General features: G+C 43.0%; 1 protein-coding gene across 1 annotated transcript; it reads left to right on the top strand.

Annotated features, from left to right (window-relative positions):
• The first annotated feature begins 1,176 nt into the window (after positions 1-1,176).
• Positions 1,177-21,571, top strand: KLHL8 (kelch like family member 8). Its single transcript, XM_073637153.1, has 10 exons — positions 1,177-1,329; positions 7,064-7,344; positions 8,402-8,950; positions 11,987-12,173; positions 13,025-13,168; positions 13,664-13,775; positions 15,848-16,016; positions 17,064-17,223; positions 18,208-18,409; positions 18,592-21,571. Exons 2-10 carry the CDS (start codon positions 7,141-7,143, stop codon positions 18,713-18,715), a joined length of 1,851 nt encoding a protein of 616 aa, XP_073493254.1. The 5' UTR covers positions 1,177-1,329; positions 7,064-7,140; the 3' UTR covers positions 18,716-21,571.
• The last annotated feature ends 3,232 nt before the right edge of the window (positions 21,572-24,803 follow it).

Raw genomic sequence — 24,803 nt, 5'->3', positions numbered from 1 at the left:
GGGCTTCGACTGACTCAATCTAACAGATTGCAGGAGTTACCCTGGCCTTCAGCCTCAATAGGAAGGAACGACAATTTTTTTATATTTTGTATTTATGTAAAAATGTTTAGTTTTAACTGTTCAAGATTAAAGGAGCTGTCTGGTCAAAAGGGATAAGTCTCCAGTCACTCTGTGTGCCTGCAGAATCTCAAATTGCACACATTGTTTCAGGGCATTACCCATCATCAGCACAAAGTATGAGAACTGATTTGGCTAGATGAGAGGCTCTGGACTAGGTCTAAGGGGTAACGTTTCTCCTTGTGGAGATTGACATATCGGCCTTGGCATGCCAAGGTAAGGAGGCTTATTCGCAGTGCAATGCTCCTCTGGGAAATTAAATATGCAAATTGCCTCTTCAGAGAGGAAGAGGACTAGAACTCTATAGCGCCAGCTGTTGGAAGCAGCGATCCTACAAGTCACTATCGACCCTTTAATGAGCCTTGCAAATCAGATAAAAGCCAAATCAGAATCTCAATTTGCAAACACAGTGTTTCGTCAGTGCAAAGTATGAGATCTGATTGCAAAGTATGAGATCTGATTTGGCTAAGTGGCGCTATAGAGTTCTAGTCCTCTTCCTCTCTGAAGAAGCAATTTGCATATTCAATTTCCCAGAGGAACATTGCATGGCGAATAAGCCTTCTTACCTTGGCGTGCCAGAGCCGGTATGTCACTCTCCACAAGGAGAAACGTTACCCCTTAGACCTCAGTCCAGAGCCCCTCATCTAGCCCACCCAGATGTCATACTTTACCCTGATGAGGAGCAGTGCTATAAGTGTCTGCAAACTCAGATTCTAAGTTGGCTTTTATCCCAAATCATAGTAATGTAGAGTTCTAGTCCTCTTCTTCTCTGAAGAAGCAATTTGTATATTACACTTTCTTCTAGAAACTCCAGATCTTTTTATGTTTTTCTTTCAAACATTTATTAAAATGACAAATATCTGCAAAAACAAGTATTGCCCATAGCAACCGAATCCAAACAGAGTAAGTGCAGTCATCTGATTGAGTGCTAAGGGTAACCAGTGAGCTTTTCACGACTGAAGTCTCTAACAGCAGGAGGCGCCATCACAGCTGAGGTTTCTGAGACTTGCTGCTTTTTGCCTTGTCCTACTACGCGCACTTCCTTTACGGCTTGCGTACTGGCAGCTGCACACAACAAAGATGGCCGCTGGGCAATGCTGCGCATGCGTTCTGATCATATATAAGGGAAGGAGGCGAGTGAAAGTAGAAGCAGCTGCTGAGTCCAGGAGCGGAGACAGTTCGGCAGTGCGCGGGGTGAACTAGACCTGTTCGGTAAGTGCTGGTCCATGTGCTCCGGTGATGATATCACTGTTTATATGGCCGTATGTACTGTCAGTGTAAGCTTGATGTGTTTACACGGAGCTGGACACAAGAGCTTACCATCTACTTGTAGCCATGATGGTCCAACGCTCTCCCTGTCACTCACATGTATGGGACATGCAGGTCTATGTACTGTACACCCCACAGCCCCTTCATTAATGAGGGCATGACTCGGATCTACTATAACTGAAGGTCCCGGGTCATGGCTGTGGCATGTAGGTGACCCTGGTACCCTGCACCCCTGGCTGTGCCCCTCTATAACTAGGCTGAGCACTTGTGATGTGACTGTAGGTGAAGGCGCTATCATTGATCACCTACTTTTACTAACTGTAAACTTGTGATGACTTCTGGACCTGTAAGAATGTATAGAAGGTGAGGGTGTTCTTTTACAAGATGTGTTGAGTGACCTTAAAGGAGGCGTCTTCCCTTGTGAACTTTCTTGTTTCTTAAATTCATGCACTTGGGTCTAAATCCCTTTTACAATTGGATTTCATTAGACTGGGCACTGTTTCCTCCTAAAGCCTCTGGGGTCACTGTACTTCTGCTTTCTCAGATTGCTCAGTCCTCCTGCTGGTGGAGGAGCATGGGACCAGTCCATCAGATTGCTCAGCTCTCCAGTCCTCCTGCTGGTGGAGGGGCATGGGACCAGTCCATCAGATTGCTCAGCTCTCCAGTCCTCCTGCTGGTGGAGGGGCATGGGACCAGTCCATCAGATTGCTCAGCTCTCCAGTCCTCCTGCTGGTGGAGGGGCATGGGACCAGTCCATCAGATTGCTCAGCTCTCCAGTCCTCCTGCTGGTGGAGGGGCATGGGACCAGTCCATCAGTCTCCTTCAATAGAAAAGCAGCTTTCCCATGTGATGTCTAAGGCTGTGTGCCCACTATGCCTTTTTTAAGTGTTTCCGCAGCGGCAATTCTGTTGCAGAAATGCTTAAACGCTTTGTAGAATGGTCTGCCATGTTCCCCAATGATAATCTGCATGTGCTGTGGATTATCATTGCGGAAAAATCCGCAGCACTACCAATTATTTTGCGGAAGCACGGCTTCTTCGCCGCCATTGACTTGCATTGGACAGCATGACATCCGCATCACTGGATCTGTACATGCGGATTCCATGTGTTTCAATGTGCGGATGGTACCCGGGTTTGGAGAAGAGGAGACTCTCCTCCGGACCCAGGTACCATAGAACATAGAAGAAAAAAAAACAACAAAAAAAAAAACTTACCTTCTGATAGCCCCCGGTGTCTTTTGTCCTGGCTTTCCGGCAGCTCGCGGTAGACGAAAGGACCTGCGGTGACGTCATTTAGTCATGTGACGGGTCACGCGACCGCTGACATCGGCAGGCCCTTTAGTCTACTGCGAGCTGCCGGCAAGCCGAGACAAGGACGCCGGGGGACATCAGAAGGTAAGTATAATATTATTTTTTTTATTTTTTACCATTCTTTCGGTCACACTATATAAATCCATCCCGGTTGCATGGATTTATATAGTGTGACCAAGTTGTCAAGCACTTTCCAAGTGATGCTAAAATCGCTTGGAAAACGCTTGAGAACCCGCATGTGGAAATGCAAGTGAAGAACGCTTCACTTCCGCATGTCCCTGGCAGGAAAAACACATGTACAATCCGCATGTGTTTTTTCTGCCAGGGAGATGCTGAAACAATCAGAAAAATCTGGAGCATTTCTGCATCGTGGGCACATAGCCTTACAGTTGGAGACTGATGACCAGGTCTGGTCCCATGCTCCTCCATCTGTTTTGTGGATGGGAGCTCTGTGCAGGAGAACCAGTCATACCTATAAAGTAAGTGTAGACAAAATCATGTCCTCAGCATATCTGATAAAGATGATGTGGCTGACCCCGTTATCTCATTCTGTAGCCAGCAATACAGTATAGCAGAGGCTATAGAAGGTGAATGGTGCAACATTTTTAATGAAACCCAAATGCTAAATGATTTTTTGCCCAAATTGTATGTAGGTAACAAATTGTTCACAAAAGTGGATAATCCCTCTAAGATCAATGTCACTTTGTTTTTAATCTCCAGCATGTTGATGGTTGGATTGTTTGCAGTTGGACATGTCGTTGGCTTCACTGACTTGTCTCTAGATGAGTCCTTCTCACTGCAGCTTGAGACTCATTTTCGGTTGAGATGTTTCTGCGATGGAATAAAGAACCTTTTTTCTACCAACTTGGGTGCTGTGATGTATATTTTACGTATCTTGCAAGCTTGGGGCTTTTAGGCCTAAGGGTTCTTTCACATTGCGTTTCGGCACCCATTCGGTGGCCCCGTCAGGGCTTATGTCTGACCCCCACCCCCACCCCACCCCTGCAAAACAGGATTTGGACATATAAGCCGACGTGCATCATTTTTGAGCGTATACGCCTACTGGAGTCCGGCACCATTATGGGGCCACAGACTATCGGTGCATAGATCCAAATCCCGTTTTGCACGGTGGTTCAGACATACAGTGCCTACAAGTAGTATTCAACCCCCTGCAGATTTAGCTGGTTTGATAAGATGCAAATAAGTTAGAGCCTTCAAACTGCAAACGAGAGTAGGTTTTATGAACAGAAGCATAAATCTTACAAACCAAAAAGTTATGTTGCTCAGTTGAATTTTATTAAATTTTAAACATAAAAGTGTGGGTCAATTATTATACAACCCCTATGTTTAATATTTTGTGGAATAACCCTTGTTTGCAATTACAGCTAATAATCGTCTTTTATAAGACCTGATCAGGCCGGCACAGGTCTGTGGAGTTATCTTGGCCCACTCCTCCATGCAGATCTTCTCCAAGTTATCTAGGTTCTTTGGGTGTCTCATGTGGACTTTATTCTTGAGCTCCTTCCACAAGTTTTCAATTGGGTTAAGGTCAGGAGACTGACTAGGCCACTCCAACACCTTGACTTTTTCCCTCTTGAACCAGGCCTTGGTTTTCTTGGCTGTGTGCTTTGGGTCGTTGTCTTGTTGGAAGATGAAATTACGACCCATCTTAAGATCCTTGATGGAGGAGCGGAGGTTCTTGGCCAAAATCTCCAGGTAGGCCGTGCTATCCATCTTCCCATGGATGCGGACCAGATGGCCAGGCCCCTTGGCTGAGAAACACCATGCTTGACTGTAGGGATGGTATTCTTGGGGTCGTATGCAGTGCCATCCAGTCTCCAAAGTCATGTGTGTGGTTGGCACCAAAGATCTCGATCTTGGTCTCATCAAACCATAGAACCTTGAACCAGTCTGTCTCAGAGTCCTCCAAGTGATCATGAGCAAACTGTAGACGAGCCTTGACATGACGCTTTGATAGTAAAGGTACCTTACGGGCTCGTCTGGAACGGAGACCATTGCGGTGGAGTACGTTACTTATGGTATTGACTGAAACCAATGTCCCCACTGCCATGAGATCTTCCCGGAGCTCCTTCCTTGTTGTCCTTGGGTTAGCCTTGACTCTTCGGACAAGCCTGGCCTCGGCACGGTAGGACACTTTCAAAGGCTGTCCTGGCCGTGGAAGGCTAACAGTAGTTCCATAAGCGTTCCACTTACGGATGATGCTCCCAACAGTGGAGACAGGTAGGCCCAACTCCTTGGAAAGGGTTTTGTACCCCTTGCCAGCCTTGTGACCCTCCACGATCTTGTCTCTGATGGCCTTGGAATGCTCCTTTGTCTTTCCCATGTTGACCATGTCTGAGTGCTGTTCACAAGTTTGGGGAGGGTCTTAAATAGTCAGAAAAGGCTGGCAAAAGAGATCTTTAATCCACACATGTGAAGCTCATTATTCTTGGTGCCTGAACTACTTCTTAATACTTTAGGGGGACCAAACAGAATTCTTGTGGTTTGAGGGGTTGAATAATAAATGACACTCTGAATTAACTTTTAACGTTTTAAAAAAACAAACAAAAAAAAAAAAAAATTTGCTGCAGTGCATTTCCCACTTCCAGGCTGATCTACAGTACAAATGTCACAATGCCAAGTTAATTCCGCATGTGTCAACCAGCTAAATCTGCAGGGGGTTGAATACTACTTGTAGGCACTGTAAGTCCTGTTGGGGCCACCGAATGGGTGCTGGAACACAAATGTGAAAGCACCTTAAGCCTGACCATTGCAAGTCGCCATTTTGGATTTTTGACTACCTGACTTGTTGGTGAGAGCGATGCGGATTTTGGCGTAAGAAAAAAAAAGTGTGTGTGGGGGTGTCATCAGCCTTATAGACTTTACTGGGTTCATCTTCTTCTGAAGATCCAGGATAGAACAAGTACATGAATAACGGATTTCTGAATGAGGCCAGACCAATACTACGAGCATCTGCTGCTCTGGAGAGCTCCTGCCGCCTGTGCTGTACATGGATCCTGGTGTCTTCCATTGGTGCTGTGTATATTTTTTACTTCTGTTATCTACAACAGTATATGCATTAGACATGCAGCAGGGCTATCAGTAATGGCTGGAGTATCTCTTTAAGAGGCCTATAAGTCTTTACCCTAAAAACCACTTGTAAAGTTCAGTGCAGATATGGGATCTGCTCACAGCCTTATATCTCTGACCATGACGTACTATGTGTGGCAGCCGTGGTATGTCAGGAGTATGTGATTAGCATTGCTTATTATTGAGGGTAATTATACATTCACTAAGTGGGAGGCTCAAAGTTCACATTCGCACGTCAGTACCCGGCTTCTTACTGCGGGTTTCCATAGTTACTGGATAATTGTTCTCGTGCTATCATTTCAATAGCAAGAAGTTGGCAAGCGAGTTTTTCCTGTCTTCTGCAATTAGCCTGCTAGTGTTAGTTCTGTGCAATGACTACTGCTTGGATGAGCCACACTGTATAGTAGTTGAGTGCAGGTGGGAGAAGCACTTGGCTTCATACTATCTCTTGAAGGGGTTATCCTGATCCTTTCACTTCAGCATCGATGGTGAGAGGTGCTGTCTGGTTGTGGGACTTGTACATGTGCTCCTGTCCTGTGAATGGGATGTGTGGCCCATAGTTGCTGACCAGGCCAGTGGCCAGTGTCGCAATATTGATGGCCTCTCACATCTTGTTGCAGAAGTGAGGTGCTGGATAACTCCTTCAGGGTGGTCTTAGAGTTAAGAGAGATGTTGGTAGAACACTGGTTTCATAACTATCCCCCTTGGATATATGCATTTAAGGCTCGATGGTTGGGGACACTATACTGACACTTATCTATTTTGTTTGGCCAATTTAAAGGGGTTTTCCACAACTGAACTACTCTCTATTAATGTTCACAGGGGGGTGTACACCTAAGCACTCAGAGCAATGACCTTAGCTGGTCTTCTGGTGGCTGCAGTGCTCATTCTTCGTCTGACTGGTTGACATGGTCAAGTGATTCCTGTTGCCAAATATTGATGTCAGGACTAATTGCTCCTGATTTGGGGAACAGTGCTGAGGGGTAGTATCTCTTATATACTATATAGTGTTGTAGGGGTTTTGTTTTCTTTTTAACACCCTATGGCTTCTCGTCTATTCTTGGACAACAACCCCTGGATTTACATCTTTGCCCGAATTGAAGCTAGCTATTATATTGGTTCTGCTGGTAATAAGAATCCATATAAGATCTTGACCATTGGTGACCTTTTTAGAGGATCCATGCTTTAAAACAATACTGTAGTTTAGAAAATTCAGATGTATGTATGAAATTGCAGAGCTTTAAAGTTCTATACTATACTTTTAATTCTATTGACAGATCAAGATGACTGCTTTTTTTGGCCATATCCATTGATATGAAGTATTTGTGGTTTCCAAGAGTTTTGTACACTTCTGATGGCATCAGAATCCATGCTCCCTGGACAACCAAAGCAACCGCAGACGAAGGGGAAAAGGAAGCTCCACCAGGACAAGTCCTTCACGAGTGACAGTGAGGGAGATGGCTCCTTTGTCTTTGAAGCTGATGAGGCTTGGAAGGAGTTTCACAGCTCACTTCTCCATTTCTATGAAGTGGGTGAGCTGTGTGACATCACACTTAAGGTACTGTTTTGTTTTTTTTTTCAACATAGAAAGGTAGAGTTGGAAGGGACCTCCAAGGTCATCTGGTCCAACCCCCTGCTCAATGCAGGATTCACTAAACAATCTGACATTTTCTCTTGTCTCTCCCAACCCACATTAATTTTGTAATTGAAGCACTGCCCTTTGAACACAGTATGCTTGTCATTATTCTAGTATTAACCCATGAAAATAGATCTTTTGAAGAGGAAGACATGTTCACCATTCACACTTGCGTATTTGATAATTAGAGGGCCTTTAGTTAGTGACTTATGAGAAGTAGAAACCTTCTGTATCGCACATGCTCAAGGACCACTCCATTTGTGATGGGTAAAGGGGTTATTATGAGGGTGATGCTGCATTTATACTTCATGGGTACGGACCTTGTTACCTGTGTAACATTCCTGCTCAGTGAACTGGTAAACCTGTAATAAAACAACTTGTCCTAACTTTAATTTGTAGATTATGGAAGCTGCTGTGTTTTAAACACTTGAGCAATTATTGGCTTAAAGGGGTGTTCCCATCTCAAGGATCCTATCCCAATATGTAGTAGGTGTAATAATAATAATATTAGCAAATACCTCCAATTAGAAACGTAGCATAGTATCTTTGATTTGCTATGCCACTTGCCTCATGTGCAGGCATTGCAGGACCTTAGGTATCCACGGTTACGTCCACTGGTACAGTGACAGTTAGCTAGTGGTCGTAACCATGGATACCTAAGGTCCTGTATTGCCTGCACATGAAGAAAGAGACATAGCGAATCAAAAATACTATACTACATTTCTAATTGGAGGTATATGATGATGATGATGATGCTGCGCCTACTACATATTGGGATAGGATCTTGGAGATGGGAATACCCCTTTAACACCATGAGAACCCAATGAGAGGATCAGTACATGCTAAATCGTCTGTCATGGGTGTTATGTTTGTTTTTTTTCCTTTTCCCTATTACATTGATCCAGAGTTGAGCAGAGTCCATTTGTACTCACAGAAGAAATCTTCTACACTTTTACATGTATGTGTTTTTTTTAATTAGGTTGGCTGTAAGCTGATCCCATGCCACAAGCTTGTGTTGGCCTGCGTGATACCATATTTCCGTGCCATGTTCCTGTCTGATATGGCAGAAGCCAAACAGACTCTCATTGAGATCCGTGACTTTGATGGTGATGCCATTGAAGACTTGGTAAGGTTTGCCTATTCGTCACAAGTCACCCTGACTGTTGACAACGTTCAGCCTCTCCTGTATGCCGCCTGTATCCTTCAGGTGGAACTGGTTGCCAAGGCTTGTTGTGAATATATGAAGTTACATTTTCACCCCTCTAACTGCCTGGCTGTCCGGGCTTTTGCCGAAAGCCACAATCGTGTGGACTTGATGGACATGGCGGATCGCTATGCTTGTGACCATTTCGCAGAAGTGGTGGAGTGTGAGGATTTTGTCAGTATGTCCCCTCAGCACCTCTACAAATTACTGTCTTCTGGAGATCTAAACATCGAGGACGAGCAGCAGGTCTACAATGCAGCTATAAAGTGGCTCCGAGCTAATCCGCAGCACCATGAAGTGTGGCTGAATGAAATCCTGTCTCAGGTAATGCTTTTAACTGACTTGTGTTGCATTTTTAGCTCCTATTTTTGGTCCCTATGTATAAAAGTTTATTTTAATCTTTGAGCTTTAAAGGGGTTGATATTGATGACCTACATCGGATCTGACATGGCACCAAGTCAATCAGCTGTTCACAGGTTCCAGATGTGTACAGAGCCGGAATACCACAGCGCCATACACTGTAGTGGTCACTTTATGGTACTACAGCGGTGCTCCTATTAACACCTTAACCTATGGCCTACATTTTCATCATGCTTCAATAAGGACAGTATGAAGCATTCTCAGCTCAGACTGCTTAATGCTAAACCGATGCTAGCTGTGCTAAATATCTCTAGTAGCTGGAGTTCGACAGCGGCATTGAAGTGGTTGAACTACTGCGGTTGACAGCAGCATTTAAATGATGCCCACACAGCTTCTATTGACTCCCTGCGACACTCATGGACAAACCCCTGTAATTGAGATGTGAAGCTCTGCTCCATAGAGCTACTATTTACCATATTTACCTAGAATATAAGACATATTTTCAGTTGTTTCACACTTTTTTGTTAAGTATATAATTCCACATGTGTTAATTCATAGTTTTGATGCCTTCAGTGTGAATGTACAATATTCATAGTCATGAAAATACAGAAAAATCTTTAAATGAGAAGGTGTGTCCGAACTTTTGGTCTGTAATGTGTATGTATGTAATATATATATATATATATATTATGTGTGTGTGTCCCTCTGTCCGAAGCTTCTATAGACTGAGCATGCTCAGTGTGGAGCAATAACGACATTATGTCCAGAATGAGAGAGAGAGAGAGAGAATTTTGTGAGTACACCCCCATATTATCAGTAAACAATATATATACAGCGCTCAGCATAAGTGAGTACACCCCCTGTATTCTCAGTACATTATGTGTGTGTGCTCAAAAGTTTACATACCCCGGCAGAATTTTTCCTTTCTTGGCCTTGTTTCAGTGAATATGAATGATAACAAACCTTTTTCTCCACTCATGGTTATTGGTTGGGTGAAGCCATTTATTGTCAAACTACTGTGTCTTCTCTTTTTAAATCTTAATGACAACCAAAAACATCCAAATGACCCTGATCAAAAGTTCACATACAGTGCATTGCCTCCTTTAACATCAATGACAGCTTGAAGTCTTTTGTGGTAGTTGTGGATGAGGTTCTTTATTTTCTCAGATGGTAAAGCTGCCCATTCTTCTTGGCAAAAAGCCTCCAGTTCCTGTAAATTCCTGGGCTGTCTAGCATGAACTGCGCGCTTGAGATCTCCCCAGAGTGGCTCAATGATATTGAGGTCAGGAGACTGAGATGGCCACTGCAGAACCTTCACTTTGTTTTGCTGTAGCCAATGACAGGTCGACTTGGCCTTGTGTTTTGGAACGTCCAAGTATTTCCCATGCGCAGCTTCTGGGCTGATGAGTGCAAATCTGCCTCCAGTATTTGCTGATTAACGTGCTTCGGGATGCATAGAAAAACCCACAAATAACATCAGCTGAAATTCAGGACTCTCTGAAAACTAGCGTTGTGGCTGTTTCAAGATGCACAATAAGGAGGCACTTGAAGAAAAATGGGCTGCATGGTCGAGTCGCCAGAAGAAAGCCATTACTGCGCAAATGGAACAAAGAATCTCTCCTACAAGACGCCAAACAGCACAGAGACAAGCCTCAAAACTTCTGGAACAAGGTAACTAGGAGTTATGAGACCAAAATTGAACTTTTTGGCCACAACCATAAATGTTCCAATTGGAGAGAGGTCAACAAGGCCTATGATGAAAGGAACACCATTCCCACAGTAAAGCACGGAGGTGGATCGGTGATGTTTTGGGATATGTGAGCTACAAAGGCACAGGAAACTTGGTAAGATTAATTCAGCACGTTATCCGCAAATACTGGAGGCAAATTTGCACTCATCCCGGAAGCTGCGCATGGGATGTACTTGGACATTCCAACATGACGATGATCCAAAACACAAGGCCAAGTCGACCTGTCATTGGCAAATGACAGTAGCCTGTCATTGGCTACAGCAGAACAAAGTGAAGGTTCTGCAGTGGCCATCTCAGTCTCCTGACCTCAATATCATTGAGCCACTCTGGGGAGATCTCAAGCGCGCAGTTCATGCTAGACAGCCCAGGAATTTACAGGAACTGGAGGCTTTTTGCCAAGAAGAATGGGCAGCTTTACCATCTGAGAAAATAAAGAACCTCATCCACAACTACCACAAAAGACTTCAAGCTGTCATTGATGTTAGAGGAGGCAATGCACGGTATTAAGAACTGGGGTATGTGAACTTTTGATCAGGGTCATTTGGATGTTTTTGGTTGTCATTAAGATTTAAAAAGAGAAGACACAGTAGTTTGACAATAAATGGCTTCACCCAACCAATAACCATGAGTGGAGAAAAAGGTTTGTTATCATTCATATTCACTGAAACAAGGCCAAGAAAAGAAAAATTCTGCCGGGGTATGTAAACTTTTGAGCACAACTGTATATGAATAATATATAGATATTATGTGAAATTATAAAATCTCTGGCTGGAATGACAGAGCCAGTGTCTGCATCATACTGCCCCAGTTATAGGCGGCACAGTTTAATCTAATGGCAGGTTCCCTTGAAGGTAGGGATACAGGCCCTGAATCCAGCGATGTACCCCTTAGTTTACTGGGTGCAATAGTTATCAGTTTTCTCTGCTGCAGAGTGCAGTTGAGCTTTCTATAACCCCACCCACACCACTGACTGGCAGCTTTCTGTCAGTCTGCAATCAGTGGTGGGGGTGTTAGTTTAGGATACATTAGACAGCTAGTCCTCTATTGATTTCCTGCTGATTAAACACTGTATTTTTTTTTTATTGAAACGGCAAAATACAACTTGAGTAACGCATCGCTGTAGTCAGGGTGTCTTCCCTCTACATCACGGTGCTCCAGATTATAAGGCAAAAACCTTCTGGAGGATTCCCTTTAAGTAGAGTTCTCGCTTTCTTTTACTTTCTAACTTTTTCTACAAAACACTGTTTTAGGTTCGACTGCCTCTCCTGCCCATTGAATTCCTCATGTCCATTGTGGCCAAGGAAGACATCATCCGACAAGACTTGAAATGCAGAGATCTACTAGACGAAGCAAAGAATTATTACCTGCACTTGAGCAGCCAGGCTGTGCCTGACTTTGAGTATACTATTCGCACAACTCCCAGGAAACAGACTGCTGGTAACTAAAATATCAATGTTTTCTTACAATTTTAAAAAAAATAACAGTGGCTGGCAGCCATTGCATTGCCATTCCTCTTTTAAATGCCACTGGGCTTTCGCCAAATTAAACATCATTCAGATGTCAGAGTCACAAACATGTATCCATTATAGTCTATGGGGCTAATTATTTTTTAAAAAAAATGTTTTTTTTTTTTTTTAATAAAGTTCCAATTCAAGTCCTATGGAAAATGACTGACATTGATAAAATTTCCAAAACTGACAGTGATTTTATAAGTAAAAAAAAAAAAAAAAAAAAGAGCCAATGTCTGTCTGATGCCTTGTGTTGTCTTGTACTTTAAATATTTAGTATTGAAATATTGGAGTATAGGAATCTGAGCTGTCGATTGGACAGGTGCTAGTAAGGGTTGGTTCACATGACTGTATTTTCAGTTCAAGTGCTGTCCATGAGAAATAAACAGCCACGCTCAGACCAATGTTATTCAATGAGGCAGTGCAGATGAATGTTTAATTTCCTGCCCCTTCTCTTCAGTAATTTTATGGAAAAGGCACGTTTTGCCATGTGGCAGTCATATCTTCAATGTCAATGTAACCTGCTGCAGAAAATTTTTCAATATGAGCAAGTGAAAGTTAAAAACGTGTATCAGCCTGAAGAAGGATCCTTATGGTGCAACCATATATTGATGAAAGGATTATTTTAATAAGATGTCTATGGCATAATTTGTATACCTACATACACACTATATCCTTTGTTTGTTTGTTTTTTTTCTTTCCCCCACTGTGACAATGCTCATTACAAATGTAAAAATAGTTACTCTAATGTATATTTACTCCTGGTTGTGCTCCCATCAGGTGTTCTGTTTTGTGTGGGAGGACGTGGGGGCTCGGGTGACCCGTTTCGCAGTATTGAATGCTACTCTGTTAGCAAGAACAGCTGGTTCTTTGGCCCTGAAATGAACAGTCGCAGAAGACATGTGGGTGTAATTTCTGTGGGTGGTAAGTAGAACGTCTCCTGTCCTTCTTACTAGGTCACTGTATGTTACAAATGTTAAAGGGAACTTGCAAGCTTACAACTGCATCTCCTAGTTATATCAGGTGTATGAGAACTGTCATGTCAGACATTTATAGCCTTTTCTGGTGTAGTTGTCACACTGCCATCCTGCTGATAAAGAGGTTATTGTATAAAGAACAATGAACGTTTCTTGTGCTCTATTTTTACAGTAATATCCACCCAGTGCATTTACACTAAAAGATTACTGTGAACAGGCGTATTTAAGAACACTCGTTCATGATCTTTCATTGTAGACTGCCAATCACCCGATGAAGGAGCATAATGCTCATTCATGGATGAAGTGATCTTCTGTGCAGCACAAGATTATTGTTCTTGGCGGTGACTCGCGCTTCTGAGAACCATAGCAGCCTATACGCTACGAGCGATCTACTTTTAGTCTGTATTCCAAAGACTTATCTATAAATTTTTAATTTTTCTAGGAAAGGTGTATGCAGTCGGTGGGCATGACGGAAATGAACATTTAAGCAGCATGGAGGTATTTGACCCTTTAACAAATAAGTGGATGATGAAGGCCTCAATGAATACAAAAAGGTAAAGGCATCAGTGCAAGATGAGTAATGCAATGATATGACATGATAACCTTTATTACGGGCCATAGATGTTGACCAGTCAGAAAATGTGGGGACAGGTCCATTCCTTATAGTGAAGCTAAAATCCTGTGATGCAGTGAGATCTGAAAGCTAGTCTGTGGGATTAGTTAAATGCCTTAAAGGCGCAGCCAAGTCTCATTTTTGCATTTTTAAAATTGTTTATTTTTTTTTCTTTTGGCCTACACTTTCAGAAGATAGAAATGAATCTTTTGCTGTAATTTGCATTAAATCCTAAGCATGGCATGAATGTTAGGAGGGAGGACACCAATTGTGCACGTTGGCAGTGTGTTAGATGGCTGAACAAAGGCTCTTTTGACTGTGCCCTTCTGAGACCTCATAGGGACAGTTTGACAAGTGGCAGAGCACAAGGGTTCTTGCTTGGTTCACAATCTACAAAGCATGCTCAGCACTTTTTATGGGAATCTCTGCCCCTGGCATTCCTGCCCAGGGCTAACTGTTCATCAAAGTTCACAGGAACTAGGTTTATTGCTTACAGTAGGATTTTTGGATTGGCTGTATACTGTGCACATGTGGGGCCAGAGTAGATTATATGTATCTGGTTGGGATATACATTACAGTTTTACAATGACTTTTGGAGTAAAAATGTAATGTGCATATAGCCATTAATGAAGGGAAAGATGATCATAAAGCCTATTAAGAATATGGAGCAGGTTTTTTCCCATTGCATGTGCTACTTTACAGAGGGCATACAAGTAGTGATAAACAAGCATGCTTGGATAAGGGGTTATCCAAGCACACTCGGGTGCTAACCGAGTGTCTTCTGCATGCTCGAAAAATAGGCTTGAGGCTAGTCTATTTAACGGCCGCACCACATGCGGGGATTACCTGTTTGTTAGGCAATCCCTGCATGTGTTGCGACTGTCGAACAGACACACGACATGCAGCTGCAGTGACTCTAACCTATTTTTCAAGCATGCTGAAGATACTCAGCACCCGAGCATGCTTGGATAACCCCTTATCTGAGCTCGCACCTCACTACATTAAAGCAGTAATGGGCCACTTGGATTTCCAGAGCATAATGGACTATGACCTCTAGGGAAGATAATCTCCTGGACTGCAATGTTGCTTGGCTCATGTGTGATGTGCCCTAAATGGAATGGGTCAGAGGTGAAAACAGAAGTGTTACCATGTAAGCTACCTGCACTAATACCTGAGATTTAAAGGGACCCTGTCATTACTCGTGCTGGCTGAACCACAGGTAGCATAAATCGGACACTAGATGTGCAATGGCCTGCGTCTCAGCTGACCAGTCATTCTCTCCCTGCCCCCACCCATGGGTGATGGGGAGAGAACTCAATCAACTTTTATAGTGAGAAGCTGCCTGGGAACTTGCGTCAGACTAGTCAGTCAAAAACAGTTCCTGTCTGGATTTTCGATATCTTGGCTCACTAGTCCAAGGCATGTTTCCCAGCTGCTCAACAGTCTAGTTGATTGACAGTTCTTGCTGTCAGTCATTGGTGGGGGCTGGGAGGGACTGTCAGCTGAAACAAAGGCACTAGTTGGATTTTCAGTGTAAATTTTGTATTTTTCTTTCTGCCACAACATTTTGAAATAAAACATGCCTGGCTGCAGTTGCGCAGCTAATGTCTGATTCCTGCTGCCAGCGGTTCAGACAGCATGATTGTAGCAGGGCACCCTTTAAAGTTGGAAATGAACACTTCTGGATATCATGTCAGTGCTGTATTTGCTCTTGTCTAAGTGCTGTTCAAGGTTTGCAGCTTATGAATGATTTCCTGATCACCCATAAGCCCCCATGTAACAAAGTCCAGTATGTTTTAGGTTTCCTATTGTGACAAAAATAGCTGCTCCTTTGGCTTCAATAAGTGAATGGGCCCATGGATATTTTTTGTAGAAATACACTGAAGTGTGAACAAGCCCTATCATGGTCATCTTGCAAGTTGCACATGTCATACAGAAGTTTGCTTATTGTGGTCTGCTAGCAATATACCCACTTCCAGTTATTAATGACCTTTTAATATTTGGTTTTCATAGGAGAGGCATTGCCCTGTCATCCCTTGGTGGCCCTATATATGCTATTGGTGGACTGGATGACAGCACGTGCTTCAATCATGTGGAGAGATATGATGTGGAATCTGACCACTGGACTGCTGTGGCTTCAATGAACACCCCTCGCGGAGGCGTAGGATCTGTCGCTCTAATGGTATGCTGCTACACTAAAGAAGTGTTAACACAAAAGGGAAAAATATTCGAGGCCATATTTATTGATATAAATGGCTCCATAAAGGTTTTTCAAAACCAATGTTTTGTTTTACATTGAGGTTTTTTTAGGCTAGGCAATCATTAGAAGAATAGTCCTAGAATATCAATGTGTTTTACTCATCATAGGCAGGTAGTAAATGATTTATCTGTAGCCCTTCACCGAAGCTTCCTTCAGCATTTTGTCATTCAAAGTACAATATGTGTGTAATATATATTATATTATATTAGCCCTTTCCAGTCTGGGCATAAACGCACAGAACTGGAGAGGCCATTAGCTTTACCATCACTTGGGCATATCTTAAGCTTTCCAGAGAATTTGGCCAGTGACCCTTCCACAATCTTAACTTTTTAACCCACCACAATCCTAGACTGTACCTATAAGGATCAGTATCATCAACATGACATGGAGTGCTGTACCCATGTCAGTTAAAAAAACATTCCTATTAAGTAGTTTTATCCATTTAATCTTTGGAGGATCCTGCAAACCACAATAAAAAAAAAATTAAGCCTTTCAAGAATCCTCATTTGCACCCAGGACTGTGGCCAATGTGTGTGCAGTCGTATTCATCCTGCTGTATTCCTAATCTGTAATGTCTGTGTACCTGGGCACTGACCGGTATCGCAGCACTTGATCAAACTGCAATATCCTCAGAACCAAAGCCCTTTACTACAGATTCCCATTGGGCAATCCGTTCTCCGAATGGAGCTGCTGTGCAGATCCGCGAACTATTGATGTAGCTCTTGTAATGTCTATAGTCGTCCCCCACCCTACTTCCCCCTGCATTAGCAGGTAGTATCATGACCACTCAAGCTGCCAGAATAGAAGCCACTTCCTTGTAATGGCTCTCCACCTTGGAACACCCCTCCATGGTATCTATGAATGTCCATATACCCTAATAGTGTTTTATTTATATGGTGTCGGTACTTTTTGAACCTGTAACTTGCCTTTTATTATAAGTAATGGTATACCTTGTACATTTGTATTTAGAATCATGTCTATGCCGTGGGAGGAAATGACGGCGTCTCTTCCCTCTCAAGTATGGAAAGGTATGACCCACATCTAGACAAATGGGTGGATGTGAAGGAGATGGGCCAGCGACGAGCTGGTAACGGCGTTAGTGAGCTTCATGGCTGCTTGTATGTTGTAGGTAAGTGTCTTGTGGTCTTCTTACTATGGGTATCCTTGTAAATGACATGCTTGCACAGCCCCTGTGATGGCCTTTGCATTGTGCTTGTGATCAGGATTTAAAACCAGTGTAATGAAAGTAGGACACTATTTTATGGAGTGGATAACAAAGGTTAGTCCATTTAATCATACAAAACATTGTTCACAGCAAGACACCATTTTGAAAATTGCATTTAACTCAATGGGTACGTTTATTATTCCTGTTGTACAATGTGACCATGTACAGGTTTTTTATGCCAAGGCCATGAGTGGATAATGCTGGATATGTTTAAGGGAAGACTTTTTGTTTCTGAATCAACTCTTGGGTCTGGAGTTGAATGGAAGCAGTCACCAGGTTTTTGCCACCTAATCTGAGCAACATAATGTAGAGACAGACCCTGATTTCAGCGATGTATCACTTACAGGGCTGCTTGATGTAGTTTTGATAAAACAATGATTTATCAGCAGATTATCACTACAGGATTAGTAAACCTGCTGCCATGTTATCCTCCATATTTACAAGCTCTATTTGTGTGGTGGGCTTATACATAACTCATGAATATGGCAGACTTACCCTCTAGTGGTGGTGGTCTCATGCTGATTAAAACTTTTATCAAAACTATAGCAAGCAGCCAAGTAGGTGACAGTGCAGGATATTGTAGAGACACTGTTTCCAGCATTCACATTAGGTGGGAGGGGAACCTGATGACCATTTCTTTTAACAAAAAAATATGTTGGCACTAGATTTGTGTTCTCATTAACTCTCTTGTGATATCAATCACCAGAAAAAGAGGCAGATCGCTGAATCTATACTGGGGCTATAAGAATTCTTCTTTGGCACCAGAAACCTGACTTTTATTTGTCTTGTATCCAAGTACCAGTACTGGGGTGGATAGTCTGTTCCTGAAGGAGTCAATTTTTGTTGTAATTTTACTTTGATCCCAAATCTTCTGTTTTACCCTTACAGGTGGATTTGACGACAACTCGCCCCTCAGTTCAGTAGAAAGATATGACCCACGCAGCAACAAGTGGGAATATGTTGCGGAGCTAACTACCCCAAGGGGTGGAGTGGGCATCGCATCTTTAATGGGCAAAATATATGCAGTTGGTGGTCATAATGGAAATGCCTATTTGAATACTGTGGAGTCCTTTGACCCAATTAGCAACAGGTAATAGTATATCATGGCACACCTTGCTTGTTTTTCAGTCCCAGAGATCAGTATTCCATAGTATGCTCCTACTATTTTAAGTGAGAAGATGACACCTCTTCCTGATTGCTTTTCTTATCCTTCAGTGCATCTTGTATATTCTGGTTTATAACATTCTTGCCTTTTTCCATCTTGTACTACAGATGGGAGCATGTTGGAACCGTGGCTCACTGCCGGGCTGGAGCGGGCGTTTCTGTCTGTGCTTGTCTGACTAGCCAGATCCGGGATATTGGCCATGGCTCAAGCAATGTGGTAGACTGCATGTGACCAACAAAACTGTATTCTTAACTCCTAAGCAAACTTGTTGGCATTACCTCCTAACATTTGACTTGCTGTACTAGGAACCTTGTTTGTGTGTGTATATAGTTATATGAAGGCTTCATTCGTACAACCTCCTATGCTGTGATGTTTAAAGGGAAGTGATCATCCACAAATTAACTATTGTTTAAAATCAGGTTTTGTTTGTTTTAATATAATTAAAAATAAAATCTTGTAAATTTTCATACTGGCCACTGGAGCTTTAGACTGTTTCAGGAAATCCATGTGAACAGACATTATATACACATACACCTGCATCAATACAAAATCAGGGGTCAAAGCTTAATCTGTGAGGTGGAGCATAGTGAGGATTCACAGATGGTGAGCTCATTATTCACTAATCCTACCTCTGATAAGAAGCCTGCTGAAAGCTCTTCCTGAAAGAAATGGCTTGGGTGCTTTCACATTGCGTATAGACACCCATTTAGTGGCCCTGTTGGGGCTTGAGTCCGAACCACCCGCAAAACAGGATTTAGATGTAAGTGCTGAAAGAGCAAACGTGCGCTCTGCCATGCATCATTTTTGGGTATGTACGCCTGCTTGAGGCGGACACCCAGACGTAATAGCCAACTGCTTATACTCTGGGATCTTTAAGGCTTATAGAACATTCTCTTGCTACATCTCAGACTGCTTGCAGTGTCTCATTTATTGGCTCTTCCTCTTCTGCTCATTCACACGACTACATTTTTGGTTTGAGTGCGGTCCATGGAAAAAAAAAAAAACGAAAGCACTCCGAGGCAGTGCAGATGACTGTTCTCCCCACCCCCTTCCCTTGCATAGACAGCACTTCCACCCATAGAGCAGAATGGATGTATTCACATGCCCATTCACAGCATGGATCTGAGAGAGATCTGTTTGACTGCATGTCCTTTTCTGATTTTGCAGATCAGATTCTGCCATTAAAGTCTATAGAGACCCATAAAGCACACTGAAGCCATGCTTTGTACTTCAGAGGTTTTTTTTTTTTTAACTGATCCATTGCTAATGTAAAAAAAAAAAAAAAAAAGTTGACACTACCTGATTGCACTGAAAATAAAGTACCGTAACTTTAAAACTTTTTCCTTTCTGACCTTGAGGCTGAAAAAAACTACTGTTGCTCTTACTCATTCTCACTTGGATATCTGCAATTTGTTATGAAACTCTCCTCCTCTCTCCAATCAATCCTGAGTGCAGCAGCCAGGCTGATATTTCTGTCCTGCTCCTACACTGATGCCTCCACCCTGTGCCAGTCATTGCACTGGTTGCACATCCACTATACACTTAAAATATAAAACTTATCATACGGATCCACAAAGCTCTTCAATTCTACACCACCATTGATCTCCTCCAATATCTCAGGCTTAGAACATTAGCAGCATTGAGAGGACAGATCGGGTGATGGACAAATATTCTTTATAATCTGAACCACTCATTCAAGTCTGTCTATTCTCATGCATCTCCAGTTTTGTCTAAAGGCCCCGTCACACATAACGAGATCGCTAGCGAGATCGTTATTACGTCACAGTTTTGTGATCGCTGGGGAGCTGTCAAACATCCAGAACTTCCCAACGATTTTGGCCGCCCCAGCGATCTAACTAACGATATCGGCGGTCGTTGGGACGCTTTCACACAGCAGCTATTTCAACGATCCACACCTTGATGGGGACTGTACTGTGTCACAAAGGCGTGCATAAAATTATGCAAAATTAGGACTCAGTCGAATGAATGGATATCAACAGCCCGGAGAATTCTGCTAGGATCTGCAATCCAGCACGAGGTCAGAAACAAAGGATGGAATCGCTATTCTGTTGCCTTCTTTATGCACGGCGGAAAATGAGAACGCTGTAGCGACCACCAATCGGGGACAAGGGGCGCGGAAAAGTCCAATTTATGCACGCCTACGTGTCTCAGTTCTGAATCGCTAACGAGGTCGTTGATAAGGTGTCAAATACAGCGATGTACACTTCCCAGCGGGAGCGCAACGACCCAGGAATGGTCCAGGAAGCTTTGTAACGATCAGCGATCTCACAGCAGGGGCCTGATCGTTGCTACCTGTCAGACATAATGAGATCACTAGCAAGATCGCTATTGCGTCACAAAAACCGTGATGTATCATCGATTTCGCTATGTGTGACTGGGCATTAATGCACTGTCCTAGACAATTCCCAGTGTCCATAGTTTCAGTGTACCCTAATAACATGATAGGCCTAGTTACAAAGATATGTTAACGGTCTAGTTCTTCCTTCATGCACTTGATTTATCTTGATCTAGACAAATACTGACTGGTGCTCTGTTATTTAATGATGGCTGGACCATACACAACAAGCAATTGTTATTGTTTGTCTATTTCCTTACAGATTGTGAGTAGGGTCCTCACTCTTCTTAAATTGGTAAACTAAGTTATTTTGTAGTATCTGATATTTGTTCATGAGCCCCTAACTTGTAAAGTGCTGCAGAATATACTGGAGCTATATAAAGATTTGTAAAACTGTGTGAAGATTACTATGAAAAGTTTTTTGTTTGTTTTTTTTCCAAAAATTCTTGTGCTACAGAAGCCTGATTTAAACTAATAGGTCATTTTCTGATGCCACATTCCCTTAAACCACTGATCAATACTACAAAAGTCTGTTTTTTCTTTCACATTTTTGTCACGGGTTTATTTTTCCCCATAGAGGATTCACTGTTTCTGCTGTTCCTGTATATAGTCTGTCTTGTTTTTTGACCGTGTGTGTAAATACATAGAAGTATATTTATTGAAAGTGTTTTTTTTTGTGGATTAATGTATGTTATTAATTCTGCAAATTGACATTAAAAGTGTTTCCAGATTGTTTGTTTGTTTCTAAATGTACATTGCGGAAAATCTGTAGTACATGTAAACCCAAGCAGAGTATGGATACTTGGCTGGAGTTTACAAGCTCAGTGCAGAGATCAAAGAAATCCTCAACTCTAATACTGGATTAAGCTAAAAAGCCCTCACCCTGCGCACATACAGCATTATGTGGCCGAGATGTTAATGTGCAGCCTTGTCTGTAGAATTGGATCCCTGCGACAGTGCAAGACAGCATATTTACCACTAGGCAACACAGTCGGTGACCGGCCACGTCAGAACATCAATCTTGTTGGCCTGGAACCATGATGTTGCCTACTTGCTGGTATGTTTTGGGGTCATTGTCCTGCTGAAACACCCATTTCATGAGCATTTCTTCTTCAGCATAAGACAACATGACCTCTTCCAGTAGTTTGATATATTCAAACTGGTCCATGATCTTTGGTACGAGATAAATGGACCCAATTCCTTCGTATGAGAAATATCACCCACCCCACCCACATCCCCAAACCATTGCTTGCACCTCCATGGTTTACAGTGTACTGTGGCTTGAATTCAGTGTTCAGCTCACAAACTGTCTGCGGCCTTTACACCCAATAAGTACAATCTTACTCTCATCAGGCCATAAAATGTGGTCACTTCTCTTTAGGCTAGTCAATGTGGTCTTTGGCAACCTGTAATATTTTCAACAATGGTACTGTTATAAAAGTTTCTTACAAATAGTTTTGCTTCACATAGGCATCGTCTGATGGTTGCAGGATGCACAGGTAACTGAAGATATTTGATCTCCCTGGAGCTGATTATTGGATGATGCTTTGCCATTCTCGTGATTTTATGATCTAAGTCATAGGTGTCATCTCAAGGCCTATGGGCCGAATCCAGCAGGGCTGTGAAGTCGGTAAGCCAAACCTCTGACTCCCTCATACATGGCTCATGTTTAAGTGATAAATTTACTGCAGCACAGATTCATCTCATCTAAAAGTCTAGACCCTCTGATCAGGAATAGGACAGACATTTATAGGACATTTCATAACTTTCCCAAATTCTTATGAAACAATATTCCCCACAAACTGCATTGAACTACTGTACCCAATTTATATATTGTCGGAGTTTTATACCGACTCCACCGCCCTGGAATCCAACCTGCCCTGTCATTCTATGTGGCCTGTGAGATCAAGACACCAACACTGCTGTGATCGGTTCTTTCGTCCGGGGAAAGTGGAGACCCGGTCGGAGCAGTGATGAAGCGTGCGCTGGAGCTCAAAATCTAAGATGGCAGCCGCCCACTGTGCTACGTCTGTGTTGACGTAGAATGCGGCCATTACTTAGTACAGGGGGCGAAGTTGGCACAGCTGATACGATCTTTTAATCTGAGCCGAGCAGCCAATAGAGGGGGCAGCACCATTTTAAAGCATTGGAAATCTTTTTAGCTGAGCAGCCAATTATTTTCTGCACTTTGTTTTCCACTCTGATCAGTTTTTTTTTTTTATTTCCTCCTTCGGGACAATGTCTGGAATCACCCATTTTACTCACTGAGCAAGGACTAAAACCAGCAGGAATAACATTTACTGCCCCCCTTTAAATAAGGGCCCTAATTAACATCTGTGTCTTCACAGAATGAATGACCTCACTAATTGAATTTCACATTGCTGTTAATTAGAACACCCATGAGTCAATTACACCCAATTAGCAGCAGGCATGTCATGACTGTTTAGGTGTAGGCGAGTAATGGGCAACCAGTAGAGTCATGTCCCCCCCCCCCCCCCCATATTGTATGATCTTTTTCTGCCGAAAACAATAGTTAAACACATTAGCGATATTAGACTGCTATTATTCTGCGCATGACGCCGGAGGCAGGCACGCACACTAAAGTATGAGATCTACCGCGAGTAAAGCCGGTATTGTGGCAAGCCTGAGACGCGACATGATTTCCCAATGCAAGGACTGGAGTGGCTAAAAGAGGAAGAGATGTGGCATTGTGATTTTTTTGGAGGGACTTGAGCAGACTGCTGAATACAGCAAGTGGTGATGAGCTAATGTGTCAAATGCTCCACGGCTATTTTTGCCACATCCACACGCGGCTAGTAAGGGACTAGGTGCAACAGGCTAAGGCTATGTTCACATGTTGCATTTTTTTTCCGCAGGCAAAACCTGCCCTCTTGGCAGAAAAGAATCCGCTTCAAAAATGCAGGTTTTGCACATTTGTCTCATGTGCATGCTCAAAGTTTAGTGCCCACAAAATGCTGCAACTTCCAGTAGAACCGCCCATATTTTTTCCTCAGTGATTTGGAACATGGAGCCCGGCCATCCCTTGCGACTTATTACTACTAACAATTATAAGCTATTAATAACAACTCACAGCGGTTTGCTTTTCCTTTACTGGTTAATTTATGGGAGGACAACCCCCCCCCCCCCCAAAAAAAAAGACATAGGGTCCCCCTATAATTTCTAACCAGCAAAGGCTAAACAGACAGCTGTGGGCTGATTTTAATAGCCAGGGAGAGGCCATGGATATCGGGCCCCCTCTCCCAGGCTAAGAACATCAGCCCTCAGCTGCCCCAGAAATGCCGCTTAGCCTTCATTCTTCCTACTTGCTCTGGTGCGGTGGCAAGTGAGGTAATAGCTGTGGGGTTGATAAAATAAAAAATAATAAAAACACCATATTCCTCACTTGTCCACCGATAATACATTTGTCCCTCGACGAGCCCAACTCTGCTACATCTGCATGCATAGCTGAGCGATGGCATGATGCAACCGCTCAGCTGTGCATCCAGGAGACACTGAGCTGAGCTTGGGACGCAGTGTCAGTGACGAGCGGTAACATCATTGAGGTTACTGCAGGTAACAAAAGGCTGCGTTCTCAGGCTCAGCTCAGTGTATCCTGAGCTGAGCCGGAGAACGCGGCTTCATGTGACAGACGGTCAGCTGTGAGCGGTTACTAATAGCCTGGGAACCTTTAGGGCTATTGGCCCCTTTCCCAGATTATGAACATCAGCCCCCAGTGGTCGGCTTTCGCTCAGCTGGTTATGAAAATTACGGGGGATCTCATGCAGTTGTTTTTTTATTTATTTAGAACAAAAAGTACAGAAAAAAAACACATAGCACACTGACATATTTCTATCTATATATTTTAAAATCTTTAATACTTAACACTCTAATTTCTCTGCCTGTTTCCTTTTCATGTGAGGTCACATACTGCTGTCCCTGAGTTTATTGCACCAAAAACGCAGC

The sequence above is a fragment of the Phyllobates terribilis genome, unplaced genomic scaffold (genome assembly GCF_046119375.1).
Source record: "Phyllobates terribilis strain yellow unplaced genomic scaffold, ASM4611937v1 Scaffold_1__5_contigs__length_1240528914, whole genome shotgun sequence".
Taxonomy (NCBI): Eukaryota; Metazoa; Chordata; class Amphibia; order Anura; family Dendrobatidae; genus Phyllobates; species Phyllobates terribilis.
Note: the sequence above shows the minus strand (reverse complement) of the source record. Positions and strands in the feature narration are given on the sequence as shown.